This window comes from Sturnira hondurensis, unplaced genomic scaffold, assembly GCF_014824575.4.
Source record: "Sturnira hondurensis isolate 20B ecotype Veracruz unplaced genomic scaffold, ASM1482457v3 Scaffold0022910, whole genome shotgun sequence".
NCBI classification, from domain to species: Eukaryota; Metazoa; Chordata; class Mammalia; order Chiroptera; family Phyllostomidae; genus Sturnira; species Sturnira hondurensis.
The window spans coordinates 1,651,965-1,666,057 of NW_028095541.1; the positions used below are offsets into that span (position 1 = coordinate 1,651,965).

The window sequence follows — 14,093 nt, forward strand, 5'->3', positions numbered from 1 at the left end:
TTGGCCTGAGGGAAGTGAAGGAGTTAGTTCTTCTCTGGCAAGCTGGCTTCAGAAGTCTGAGTGCATCCACATCTCTGACTGCTCAGATGGTAGGGTCCTAGTCTGCACTCAGGCCTTAGGAAGTCAACAGCCCCCACTTCCTACTTCTTGGAACATTGACCCTTGAAGCCCAGCCACCATGCAGGAAAGATGCTCAAGCCACCTGTGGTTTCCTGCTGAGCACCCCAGGTGAGGTCTCAGACAGCTAGTGTCTACTGCCAGACTTGGGAGTGGAGACACCTATGGAAGATTCCATTCCAAGCTTCTGCCAACTGTACTCATGGGGGAGAACTGCCAGCAAGAACTGACAGAAATAGGAGAGATAATGACAACATAGCTCCTGTGGTTTTAAGCCACTGAGTCAGGGTGACTCACTATCTTGCAGTGGATAAATGGGACACTTAGGTAACTAACTGTGAGGAATTAATTCATGAGGCACAATCTTTTCCAACACCCAACTGGGGATGTTCTGCCTGGTAATGAGGTCTTCTTTGTGACATCTTAGCCCTATTCTGCTCAGCCTCATCTGGGGACAAGAATGACACTGCTTCAGTACTGAAGGCTGACTGGTGTTTTCTCTGATAACCTAGTGGTCACATCTACTGAAAATCATGGGTTCACTAGCACCATATGTGAAAAAGCTATGTAGGACTCAGAGGATGACATAGATGTAAGACTATTGCTCTCTCCTGGCTGTTTCCTCTTCCTTCCCACACCCAGGAGAGTTGCCATCCTGTCCATGAGATCAATGCAAGCAGTGCATTGCACACACAAGTGAGGTATGTCCCCTCCAGGTCAGATCATACTGTTGCTGTTGCAAGCCCCTGGGAAGGCCTTCCCCTCCCAGAGATCTTGGAGGTGTAACTGCATAGAAACTTTATTTCTTTAGTATGACCTTTTCTCCTTTCTTTCCTTTAGATCCAAACTGGCCTCATCCAGCACCCTGACTCACCTGCTTCCTCCCTTTCATGTGCACTCCCTTAATCATTAAGCCCCCAGGAAGGACCCTGGAGTTCTGACCAGCATCACATAATCTTAAGAACAAAGCCTTGGGTCTTTTGACTCCAGAGATTGAGTTCGGTCAAACTAGAGATAACATCTAGGTCTCAGTTGTGTTTCAGCTTCAGACCCAGAAAACACTGAAACCAGATGAAGTGATGCATGGCTGACATCAAGACCAGGTACACTGATCAACTACCCTCTACCAAAGCACCAACCAATCAATGGAGACCACAACCCCGACCACCACCCTAGCTCCCTTAGTCACCATGACCAAGGGTTTCCTCCCTATATAACCCATCCCCTGGAAGCCATCAAGGGGAGCAAGGTCTTCGAGCATTAGTGATCCTCTGGCTATGGGCCACTTTCTAAAAATAAGCCCTTGCTACAAACTCCTGTTCATGTCTTATTGGGTTTTAACATGCACAAACAGACCCCTTTAGTGTAGTAACAGAAGCTTGTGTTGGAATGGACTGGTCCATCAGCCTCCACTGAGCAGAGCCCCTGCCTATCACACTGGACACAAAAGAAATAGATGAAGTTGTTTGAACCTTTGAGACGGGTGGAGGGAAGGGTTTGTCATAGGTAACCCCCAAATCCATATAACCAAAGCCCTAACATCCCTCTTGGCTGTATTTAGAGATGGGCTTCTAAGGAAGTAATTAGGGTGTTATGTCTTCTAGGAAGTAATTAAGGATGAGGCTCTGATCCCATAGGGTTCATTCATGTCCTCATAAGAAGAGACATCAGAGCTCACTTTTATCTCCTTCTCTTCTTCTCTCTGTACATGAACCAAGAAAAGGCCATGTGAGGCCATAGGGAGAAGGAGGCCATCTGCAAGCCAGTAAGAGGAAGGACCCTCACCAGAAACCAAATGGATCAGCACCTTGACATTGAATTTCTTGCCTTGAGAACTGTGAGATAGAAATGGTTGTGGCATTTGTTATGGCAGCTCGAGCTGACTGAGACAAAGGTTATTTGTTTCAGCAACATGACCTCACTGATCCTGAATGTTATAACAGCAACAGAAGTTCATATTTCTCAAGCTGAGAAGGAAAGTGTACCACTGAGCCTTGTAGCCTGCAAGGGCAGTGTTGCAGGCCGAGGAACAGTAGGTGCTAAATCCTCTCGGTGAGGTAGTGGTTTCAAGAAACAGCAAGAGAAGTGGTTCCTCTCTCTCCTCAGTACAAGCTAGAATTGGTTTTAGGGGGCACTTGGGGCTGGCTCCCCCTCCCCCTTCTCATCTGTGGCTGGGGGAAGCCACTCTGCTCTGAAATGCCTGTGGGAAGGCTTGGCTCTCTCTCTCTGCTCCTTGATAGGACATCTCTGAGTCTACCTGAGACTCCAGGCTGCAGCGAAGCCAGGGGGCCAGCATGCTGCACTGCTGAGGTCTCTTGACCCCAGCTGTCCTGGGCAATGGCTCTGCATCCAGCTGCACCCTCTGCAGCTGGGCACCACATCTTTTCCCTCCCTTCCAACCCCATACCTCTGCAGCCCCCTTGTGACTATCTGGATAGCAGTCTCTGAATTCTCAGCTTATAGGAGCTGGAGTGGGAGGGGGCTACCTCCTTTTGCCACTTCACCCCCAATCCTCCTGTCCTCTGATTCAGTAGCCCAGGGTCAATGACCTAGGAATGAAATACTGGCCTCCCCTTGAAGTCATCCCCAAACACTCACAGCAGGCCCCTTGCCCCTCAGATTCTCACCACTTCCTCTCAGCGAGGACTGGGGCATGCAGGGGCTGGTAGGGCTGGCTCACACTGAGGACTGAAGATGAAGCCAACTCAGAGCCCATTCTCATCAGTGCTGACCTTTGGCAGAGTTGCTGAGCCCTGTAAGGAGCTAAGCAATTTATGACAGTTATGATACCTATCCATGCCACTCTTAACAGAATCAAGAAGCAGAGCAGCTGTCCACCCCTGCCTGGGCCACCGGACCCTCATAGGCACATGGTGGAGGGGTCTCACTTACCACTCTGGGACACGGTGGGAGAGCCAAGTCTGTCAAAACCTCAGGAACACTGCTTGTGCTAGTTTAGGGTAGAGTCTGAGCTTGCCCACCTGGAGTCCCTGCTGGATCTGTCTCCCCAGGACCCCGAGTAAAAACCACCACAGACCTAAGTGAGCACCATAGCCACCTTTGGGCCTCAGGATCCCACTCTGGAACCCACCCAGCAGAACAACACCTTGCACCAAAATGAATGTCAGCACCAAGTGTTAACAGCTGAACATGTGGGAACATCCATCAACCCTCACTGGAAGCTTCCTAATGTATCACGGGACAGAGAGACTACTCTGTGTAGAACATGTATATAAGTGATGGAAAACATAACGAGTGTGGCTTCACGGGCAGTGCAGGCTCCTTTAGGACTGCCTGCTCCTGTTCGTCATAGCCCCCAAATGACTGCAGAGCCTCCAGACTGTGGCCTCTTGGGAGCCATTCTGAAAGTCAGCTTTAGTCAGTGCATATCCAGGCAGAAATAGGGAAGAAAATAGGAAGACAAACCTTAGCTAGGACCTGCAATGTCCAGACAGGTCACACTGCAAATTGCAGAACGCTGGAGGTCAGATTTTAACTGGCTTGGGACATGTGGGCTCTGCTGGTGAGAGAGATATGGAGGCTGGGGCCATTCAGAGCAGGTGGATATACATTGAGCCCCACCTGAGGGCTCCCACCATTACCCTTTGGGAACAGGGCTGAGGGGGGCAAAAATCATGGCATCTTTTTATCTAACTGCTTTGACAGTGACAGGTTAGGGGACTGTGATGGCTCAAGGGTGTTGGCCTGTGTCTGGTACTCTCCACCCGAGAGTGGGGTCTAACTGCCCCCAATGTTGATCTATAGTGGCCCAGTATAACTTCCTGGGGCCTAAAAGGCAAGGCTTGTGCTTGGGACTCTCACTGTGAAAACCAGCTACCCTGTGCAAGGAGGCCCAGGCCATCCAAGTTGCTACCACCCTGTAAAGTCTCTGACAGCCAGCAGCAACCTCCTCACGTAAGCCAGCCCACCAGTCTTCATATGACCCAAAGCTAGCCACCAGCTGACTACAGCCACCGCGGGGAGGGCTTCCCATGAGAGGCTCCCTTGAGACCTGCCCTCCTGAGCCCTGGTTGCCAGAGGTCCTAGTGGTAATACAAGGGACTGTAGTTTTAGACCCCTACGCTTGAGGTTTTGTTATGCATGAACTGAAAACTGAGCCAGTGATTTTTATCTTTGCAATTTTCGGTATCAGAATTCTTTATTTTACAGCCTTCATCACAACTTTACAATTAATGGATAGAGCACTCAGCTGGGTTCCTTTGTGTGAGTAGCTGGCCCTGTGGAAGAAGATTCATGTCTGTGATTGCTAATAATGTTGAGAATTTGACTGTCCTCTTCCTTTTCTGCTATGCAAAACCAGACATGCTTAAAATGTCCCCAGTCTCTTTAAAGGTCCCTGGCTGGAGCAGGGCTGTAGTTAGACCTGTAAACCTCAGTGGTGTTTCAAGGAAGCCTATCTATAAAAGCTGCTACAGTGGAGTTCCCCAGGACAGGTCACTCCCAGCCTTCAGAATCAGGAAAGCATCCTGAGGAATTCCTAAACCCAGAAGCTTACTTCACTGACCAATCTCAACTTGGACACATGTGGAGGTGTAGGTAGCCAGCTGAAGGGTGGGCTTGGTCCTCTCAGTGTGGAGGGCATCTCTGGCCTGGGGCTTAGTCATCCTGGGACATAGGCCATGGCCTGTCTGGCCATTTCAGGGGTGGGCCTGTGGCAGGGAGGGTCTTCCCTGGGTTCAGTGTGTGCACCATCACCTGGGCCCAGGGTGAGCAGGCAACGCTGCTGGGGGCCCAGTGGTCCTTGTCCATGTTGCAGGTTATGTCAGCCAGCTCTCTGGTACTCTCACCAAGGTCTCTGCAGGGAAAAGAGGTGTGAGCTGGGGGAAGAGCAAGGACCCCATTTAACTCCAACCCTGCTCCCCTGCCTGGCACCCAGGTCCCCAAGCCTAGGGAGACCCTTCCATCGTGCCTTGCCCTAAGCTGGAGCGAGCCATCAAGCGGCCCAGGACTTGGGGATCTTGCCTCCATAGAGCTGTACCATGGGTTGGAAATGGGGTGGTTCCCAGGGCTATGTCAAGGAAGGGAGCTTATTCAAAGTGTGTGAAAACCACAGAGGTCAGGCTGTCTCCCTGGGCCAGGACACTGAAGGACCATCCAAGGAGGCATTTTGGCTCCTGCCAGGCTATCTTCTGGGGTCTGGTGGTGAATCACCCACCTTCTACATCTTCAGTTCCCTGAGGCTCCCCCACTCCCCAAACCACAAACCAAGACATTCTCCAGGCTGATGAGACCTTGGCCTGACTCTGTCACCTGGCTTACCCTGCCTTCCCCCTACGTTGGCATCTGCTCCCTGAGAGAAGCCACCCTGTCCCACCTTGAGCCCTCTGCAGGGCTGCTCCCTCCCCATAAGATGCTGTCTCCCTCCTTCCCTGAAACTCAAGCTCTCCCAATCTGTCCATTTCAGGCATTACCTCCTCTAAGAAGCCTTCCTGATCTCTGTTCCCACCCACACCTAATTCTCAGAAAAGCTATAGGAAGTAGTAGGTTAAGAATAGTATAGGAAATGGAGAAGCTGAAAAACTTATATGTATGACCCATGGGCATGAACTAAGGGGAGGGGATGCTGGTGGGCGGGGCTTGCAGGGGAGAGGGGAATGAAGGGGGGTGGGACAACTGTAATAGGGTAATCGATAAAATATATTTTTAAAAAGATTTTATTTATTTATTTTTGGACAGAGCAGGGAAAAGGGAGGAAGAGGGGGAGAGAAATGGCAATGTGTGGTTGCCTCTCATGCACCCCACACCGGGAAACCTGGCCTGCAACCCAGGCATGTGCCCCGACGAGGAACTGAGCCAGCAACCCTTTCATTTGCAGTCTGGCACTCAGTCCATGGAGCCACACCAGCCAGGGTAAATATACTTTTTTTTAAAAGTGCTTACCACTAAGGTTAGAACAGGGAATATCTGAAAGAGCTTAGAACAGCACCTGGCATGTTTTGAGTCCTGAGAAGTATTTATGTAATAAAAACAAGGTCAAGGGGCAAACCTTGTCTTGCTGATGACAGTTTTACCACCATTTGGTGGGAGAATAGAGGCACCTGGACCTTGCCTAGTATGGCACATTCAGAGGCCTGGAGGACCCTGCCTCCTCCATCAAGCTGTGAAGCCCTGGGCAGGAGCCACCTTCCCTGGGTCCCCATTGAACTGGGCTCATGGCTGGGGCCTAGGAGATGTATAGGAGAGCTCGGGGGGCTCTGACCCCAATGTCCCCTCAGCCTCACCTTGTACTTTCTGACTTGCACTGCTGGCTAAAGCTTATTCTGGTGCCCCCAGGTTGTCCTCAAAGAAGCTGGCCACACAGTTTACTACACAGCTCGGTGCTGGCCATCAGAGGGAGAAGAGAACAAGTTCCCCCAGGTTTAATAGCAGGTGTATATGGTGCTGACACAGGCCCCCTGCAGTCCCCCTGGGAGATCCAAGGCCTCATTGCAGCTAATGAAGGTCCTGCAGCAGCTGTGTGGCCTCATCCAGGACTCCAGCTACTGGGAGAGGCAGCAACTCTCTCCCTCATTCCACTGACATGCTTCCCAACTGAAATGCAGAACCATCTGACATAGGGCTATACTGAGGAGGGTCTGTCCCCTTGCATGGGAAGAAGGGGCTAGCTGGAAGGAAATCTGACTGTATGAAAAGGAAAGGCATGAGCAAGAGCATTGTAACATGACTAAAACAAAGTACTTGCAGCCAACTCTTGAATGAGGCTCATTTCCACACAGTATACAGAGCTCCTAGAATTTATTAGAAAAACACCAGCAGGCTATTTGGCACAGCAAACACAAAATGATTAAAACCAGGAATGCAACTGGTAAGCAAAAGGCTGAAGAAAATGCTCTTCTTCACTGTTAATCATAGAAAAGGAACGAAATGCTGATGAAAACTACCTGTGAGAGTGACACCTGCTAGGTCAACGAGTAGAAACACAGCATTAACACTCAGCGATGCACAGCTGTGAAAATGTCGCCACTCACTTGTGCAGGGTCTCTGAACAAATTTGGTAACAAAAATATTGAGACTATTTGGTCTAAACAGTCTGTTCTAAGGATCACTCCAAAATTTCAAGAAAAGTAGCTCTAATCACCAACATTTACGAAAACCAGAGCATTTTTCCAAAACCAGAGCCAGGGAGGGTCTCACAAACACTGGAGTATCTGGAGCAAAACTCTGGGGCTCTCTGACCACCAGGGCAACACAACAGCTTGTCACATCACATGCGAAGGACATGAAGCAGCAGGCATGAAGCACCACCATGAGGCAGGCATAGTGTCTGATGCTCAAGAGGGAGTTGGGACCAGTTCCTCCCACAGGACATGCCCAGAGTGTCACAGGCAGGCAGACATGAGACCAGATGGACCCACACCACGCCCAAACAGGTCGCTACCTCCTCTGTCTATTTCCTCATCTGTGCACAGGGATAAGAGCAGAATTAACAGCGGCCGGCACTCACTAACCTTGCGCTAATCACTTCAACAGGGCCAGGGGGTGAGCACTGCCAAGATCCTTACTGTACAAGTGAGGAAACTGAGGCTGGAACAAGTACCTGCCTCCCTGGGAAGTTTCCTGTGGGGACAGGTCACCTGCTTCTGTGAGGCAGGTGCAGTTTCTGAATGCCACCCTCCACCCCCCTCCATGGAGGGGCGGCCACCCAGGCCCCGGCAGAGAAAGCACTAGATGGGCTGGGATGTCTTGTGAGAGAAAGGAATGAAAGGGGCATGAGTGGGGGGCGGGGTTGCAGCCCACAGGAAATTGTATCCAGATGATGGGGCAGAAACTGCTGAGGATGGCAGGTGGGGACAGGGGACTACTTACACTATTATTCTCTGCTTTTGTACATTTGTGAAATTTCCCCAAAATAAAGCTCTAGAAAAGAATACTCATGAGTTCACAGTAATACAATAAACAACAAAAGTTTAGAAATAAACAGCATTCATTCTCATTTCTTATAGAAAAACATGACAGAATAACAACAGAATTAAAATCAGTATTTCATATGCCCCAGGGGAAAAACTGATCCCAGCAAGATCATCCCTGGATGCTGAGGCCCAAGTCAATGGTTTGAGGGCAGCAAAGTGATCCCTTGCAGAGTCCCTTTTTCATCACCTGACATGGACTTGCCTTCACCAAACACCCCACCACATATGCCCATGGGGACCAGTCTGGCCTGCACCAGCACCACCCACAGCACCTGCAAAAGAAACACAGCCAAATACCAATGGCAGACAGTCTGAAACATGACCTCTGTAGGGGACCACTGGCCACCAAGACAAAAGTCTGTCCCTATTTATGGAGTCTAGAGATCTGGCTGCCAGTGCCACACAGGATCCTGAGTAAGAGAGTGCACACTCAAAGCAGGTGCCTACATGGGGAGATGTACAATATCACAACCCACACTCAGCCAGATTAAACTCCCCAAGTCAGCAATGGGTACGTAAGAAAAAATCCTGTGCCGAAAGGGAGAGAAAGGGAGATGGGAGGACACAGTGAGCCTGCGCGCACACTGTGGAGAGCGGCTGGGTCCAGGTGAAGAGAATACTCTTGTTCAGAAGCTTCACCTTTTCCTCAGGTTTGAATTCTAAAGATAAAGATGTGGGGTGGGTGGTGGCTCTGTGTGCTAAGGTGCAAGGTCAGGACTGGGTGCCAGCAGGATCACTAGCCTGTTTGGGGCCAGGATTTGAAGTCCAAGGGAGCCTGCTCAGCATGTTGGGGCAGCGAGTACCCCCAGGGTCCTGGTCTTTGGCACTGTCTTGACCAAACCAGGGATCCTTTCATGCCCTGCCCCCACCTCTAGGCCTGTGCCCATGTGGTAAAGCTGTGGTTGTCATGCCCTTGGCCAGGCCAGCTCCTAGACTCAAAGTGGCCACTGTTGTTGTTATTCAAGCCCCTGAGGCCCAGGTCGGTGGCCTGCACTGTCTCCAAATCTTCACTTCTCAGCTGGGAAGTTCTGCAGAAAGATGCAGGAGGATATTCAGGTATACGGATGTCTAGGCTGCCACCCCTGAGTCTCTGCAAACCACACTGTGAGAATATGGTGGCCCTGTTCCCACTCCTCAGCTCTGCCACTGGAGGGTGGAAGCAGTCACCAATGATCAGCAGCCAGAACACTCTACTTTCAAAGGCAGGCAGTGGAAAGTTCTAGAGATGGACTGCCTCAATGGTAGCACAATACTGTGAATGGAACTAATGTCCTTGAATTCTACTCTTAAACATAATTTAAATGATAACTTTTATGTTATAAACATTTACCACTATTTAAAAATACTCCCTCAGAATACAACTTACAGTGAAAAAACAGCTGGCCGTGGACCAGTCTCCACCTGTAGCCTGTAGATAACTGCAACTCACCAGTCCTGCACACCCAACACAGTGGAGCACACATTGTGTGCAGGCAGACTGTACTGCAGGATGACACAATCACCATACTTGCAGCTCATGTGCCCTCCATGACCGTGATGCTCAATGACCAGATGCCAAGCCCTAACAGCAGTGGGGAGACCCTAACTGACCTCATCTGCAGACAGTGTGGGCTGTCAGGGCAGCTCTTGGTAGGGTGACCCTACTCCTCATGATCCCTGGACACCCTTGCGAGGCTTAAAATGGCCTTGGGTGCTATCACCCCTTGGGTAGTGCTGGGCCAGCTCCTGGCTCAGAGGAGCAGTCAGGGCTCAAGGTCATAGGCACACCTCCTGCAAGGATTCTGGGGCTACTGTACCTGTCAAGGCGCTGCTGCTTAGTCCTCTTCAAACACTTCAGGAGGCAACAGGTGAGAAAGACCATGGACATGAGCAGGATGATGGCACAGCTGATGATGGAGGCGATCACAGCCACCCTGAATCCAAAGGTCTCATGATCTGTCATAGCTATGGGAGAAAAGAAGAGCTCCTAGGCATGGCTCACCCAGGCCCTGCAGTGGTTGCCCAGCCTGCCCTCAGTGAGCCCCATTCTGTGGGGGAGGAGGGAGGTGTTGGCTGCTAAGGCTAAGATCTGTGCACATTGTCATAGGAGTGGGGCTGTCAGGGAAGACTTCCTCCCAATAAAGGGGTGTTTGAGTAGGGTTTTGGAGGGTATGTAAGAGTTCACAGTGGCACACTGGGAAAAGCTCTGACAGAGAGTTCAGTGAGGCCCCTCTGACTTTCACACACACTGCAGCCTGGGCTCTGGACGCCAGATGACAGCAGGGAGTTCTCAATCTGCTTTCACAATGCCCCAAGCTGGCAAAGACCTTCAGGGACCCATCTCAAGAAGGCAAAAATCAAGAAAAATGCCCACCTTTGGGGACATAGCCTTTGCCACATATCAACTGTGTGACCTAGGCTATGGGCTAAGAACTAGTTCTATTATGTTCTAAAGGATATTCTGGTAAAACAAGGCCCAGAATCCCAATTTAAGAAATTCCAACTACTCTCCCCTGCAGCACCGTTCACAACCCCAGCCCCTGGCATTAGCTGGACACTGGCCATTTAGACTGAAGACTACATTTCCCAGCCTCCTTTACAGCTTTATGTGGTCATATGACCATATTCTATCTAGCCAGTGGTTTACAAGAAGGGGTGTGACACAATTTCTAACACCCTTCTTTGCCCTGACCCTAAACCCATAACTACTGCCTGGAACACAGTTGACATTACCTGGATCACAGAGTTAAAGTCACACCCAACGTAGCCACATCATGGAAAGGGCCTGGGTCCCCACTGTGAGGTACCATATGAGCCTAGGACCGCTTAATCTGAGGGCTATGGGTAAGAGAAAGCTCCTATATTTTAGAGCTTTCTCCTGGAGAAAAAGCTATTTATTTTGGCTAACTCCTGTTATGTTGGATTTTGTATCTCTAGGAATCTAATCCTAATAGATGCCCTCTTTCTCAGAGATTCACCTAGCACATGAGCATTTAAAGGCACTGAGAAGTCCTGCAGCCTATTAATGTGGCCTTTCCCAAACTGTTTTGATTACTGAGCCTTTTTTGTTGCATAACACACATGGCCCCCTTTGAAAAATGCTGTGCTGGGTATTATCCTTTAACAGCGTGTACAACAAATAAATAAAACACCATCTCCTCCCCTAGACTGGGGGGCTCCTGGACCTGATGCATCCTGGACCTCGGTGTCCCCAGTTCTAGAACTCTTGGCATATGGAATATCCTATTAAGGTTTGCCATGTCCATGCTTAGAGAATAGATAAATGCCAGCTCAGACAGCACAAGCAGCCTCCTGGAAGTGACAGGCCAGTTCGGGGACAGACCTAGGATTTGGAGCACCTGCTAGGACTTGCATCCACACTGTGGATGTGGAGTCACCAAGGGCCACCAGCACCATGAGCAGGGCCTCCCACAGAGGCCCAGCTGAAACTTGGCATCCACTGCACCTTTTCTGTGGACGTCACACTGTTCATGTGACAGCATCAGGCCCCTCCCACCCAGGGCAACAGCTGATCTGGGTATATCTCCAGGGATCAGGGCTCACACTTGCACACAGGGGCCCCTGAAGACCACTCAGCGATGCTCCCCTTCCAGGTACAGGTGAGGAGTCCGGACCCCACCATCTGGTGTCCTGAGGGGCAGTGGAATACGATTACAGTCCCCACCGAAGTGCCATCACCATGAAGGACTTGCAGGGTACCCCTTTGGGGTGGCTGCACTCGGGTGCACATACCTAGGGAGAGAGAGATGAGACAGCATGAGGACCCCACCATGGAAAGTAGGGGCTTGGCAGGAGCCCCTACATGGGACAGGCACCACTGCCCCAATGGCTGTGTGATGCTCTGGAGCTGAACCAGCCACCCAGACCAGCAGTGGCAGCCACAGAGCCGGCGACCTGGGAACAAATACAGAGCTAATCCCTATATTAAGTGAACTCTCAATATTCTGTGGTCCACAGTGTGGAAAATAGAAACATGCTAGAATATTACTCACGAATGAAAATAGTAAAATCTTACCTCTTGCCACAACACTGATGGACCTAGAAGGGATTATACTAAGTGATATAAGTTAGCTAGAGAAAGACAAATATCATATGATTTCATTTACATATGGAATCTAAAACACAATACAAATTAATAAACAAAACCAGAAACAGACCTATAGATACAGAGAAGAAGCTGATGGTGGCTAATTAGGGAGGAGAGTTGGGGGCTGGGTGAATTTTTTTAAAAAAGACAAACTGATATTAAAAAAAAAACAGAATTTTGAGCAGAGGGTTCTTAGAAAAAGAAGAAATATAACACAAACCCACAAATGAAAAGGTACATTTTATAAGTGTAGGAAAAAATTAAAAAATAAAATGCATGTGCAAAGCTTGGCACACAGGAAAAAAGAAAAATAAAAATGTCAAGAGGCAATAAAAGCAAATATACAATGATTACCCAAGTGTTAGGACAAGGATCTCAAGGTCTGGGAGTATCTTACTAAATGCTATTCTAGCTATAAATGTTAAAAGGTACAATATTTTGCGGACTAGCTGTAAACAAAATGACCTTGACAGGAACCCAACCAGATAAGGGTAGCCAATTGCAAAGAAAAAAAATCAGCATGTAATTAACCAAGTACTGTATGTATGCAATGGCTAAGTCTCCCTTTAGGGAGACAGAGCTCTAGAATCTGGTCTTCTTTACTTGCTCCAAGTAAAATCTACCTTGCAGCAAGACAATCACGTCTTGTTGTTACAGGTAGACAAGCCTGTACCCTCAGGACTCGGGCTGGGCTGCCGAAGAGCGTTCTCCTGGAAATGGCTGAGCCTCCACAGCCACTGCCTCCACAGCCACTGCCGTGTGGTCTGAGGCCCCAAGGGCAGGGAAGCCATGGAGGTGCTAGAGTCAGGGGGAGTCTCCCCCACCAGCTGGGTTGGTGGGAGGGGAAGTTTTATGGGGGGTTTAAATTGTTGTTCAAGTACAGTTGTCTCTGTTTTTCTGCCACCAATGGTAGGGAGAGTTTCTTACACAGAGCACACCGAAACCTAGGAAGATGAATAGATAGGGCCCCAGCCTCCAGAAAGGTAGAAAGAGGAATGGATGAGGAGAAAAGCCCTTGCCCTTGCTCTTCTGGTATCAGATTGGGGGTGGGACCAGGGGAAGCTAGGCACATACAAGTCAGCAGGGCAGCAGGGAGTGGTGTTGAACTAGAGAGGCCTGCCAATCTAGCCTAGGGAAAGGATGGACTGGTTGGGAGATGGACACACCCAAAGCACAGGAAAGTTTAGGAAGTTAATTGGTCTTTCTGAAAAAGCACATGGCTGGTCCCACACCAGAAACAGATATTGCCCCAGGGGAACAGAGAGATGCATGTTCTCTCTTCCTCGTTGCCTACTGGTTGAACCAGCTCTGCTCTTGCTTGTCGCTCATTGCTTAGGCTGACTCTGCTCTTGCTCCTCACTCACTACTTGGGATCAGCTCTGTTGTTGCTCACCAGTTGCTGCTCCAAACCTGCACTAGGACAGTGCACTGGCCTGTCCTCTCCATGGGCCACATGATGTTAGCAGTCACGTAGCCCACGGTATCCAAGAGGGAGTCTCTCTCTCTCTCTCTCTGACCTGGTGAAGCATTCACTGGTATGTTCACATGTTCTCCCTTCCAGAAGCACATGACTTTGTAGCTCCAACAGCCACATGGTCATGGCCATACCAGCTTCACACATAGCCTCCAGGAGGGAGCGTGAAGCCAGATGGCAGCTGGGAACAAGCTAAGCTACCTGGATGACCACTTAGCAGCTGCCTCAGGCTCCAAAGGATGGTACTTTAAAATGGAGCTGGAATTCTGAGCACTGCCTTTTGTTCTGGTCTTGCTGAGGATGGCAGAGTTTTGTCTGGGTTTTGCAGAGGAAATGAGATTGGAAACATCGAGTCACCCATTCTCCAAGATAGCACAGCATCCAAATAAAACCTTTTTCCTTTTGAATCAGCACTCACCTCATGACTTTGACTTTTGTGGTGACAGGCAGTTGAACCCCCATTTTTTGCTCTGTAACACTGTTC

At 49.7% G+C, this 14,093-nt stretch overlaps 1 protein-coding gene across 1 annotated transcript; it reads right to left on the reverse strand.

The window, feature by feature from the left end:
- Window positions 1–4,734: 4,734 nt before the first annotated feature.
- SUSD3 (sushi domain containing 3) lies at window positions 4,735–12,926 on the reverse strand. The gene is made up of 4 exons (XM_037037063.1): window positions 12,809–12,926; window positions 11,592–11,780; window positions 9,845–9,992; window positions 4,735–4,933 (listed from the first exon to the last, which is right to left on the reverse strand). Exons 1-4 carry the CDS (start codon window positions 12,924–12,926, stop codon window positions 4,735–4,737), a joined length of 654 nt encoding a protein of 217 aa, XP_036892958.1.
- Window positions 12,927–14,093: the final 1,167 nt, after the last annotated feature.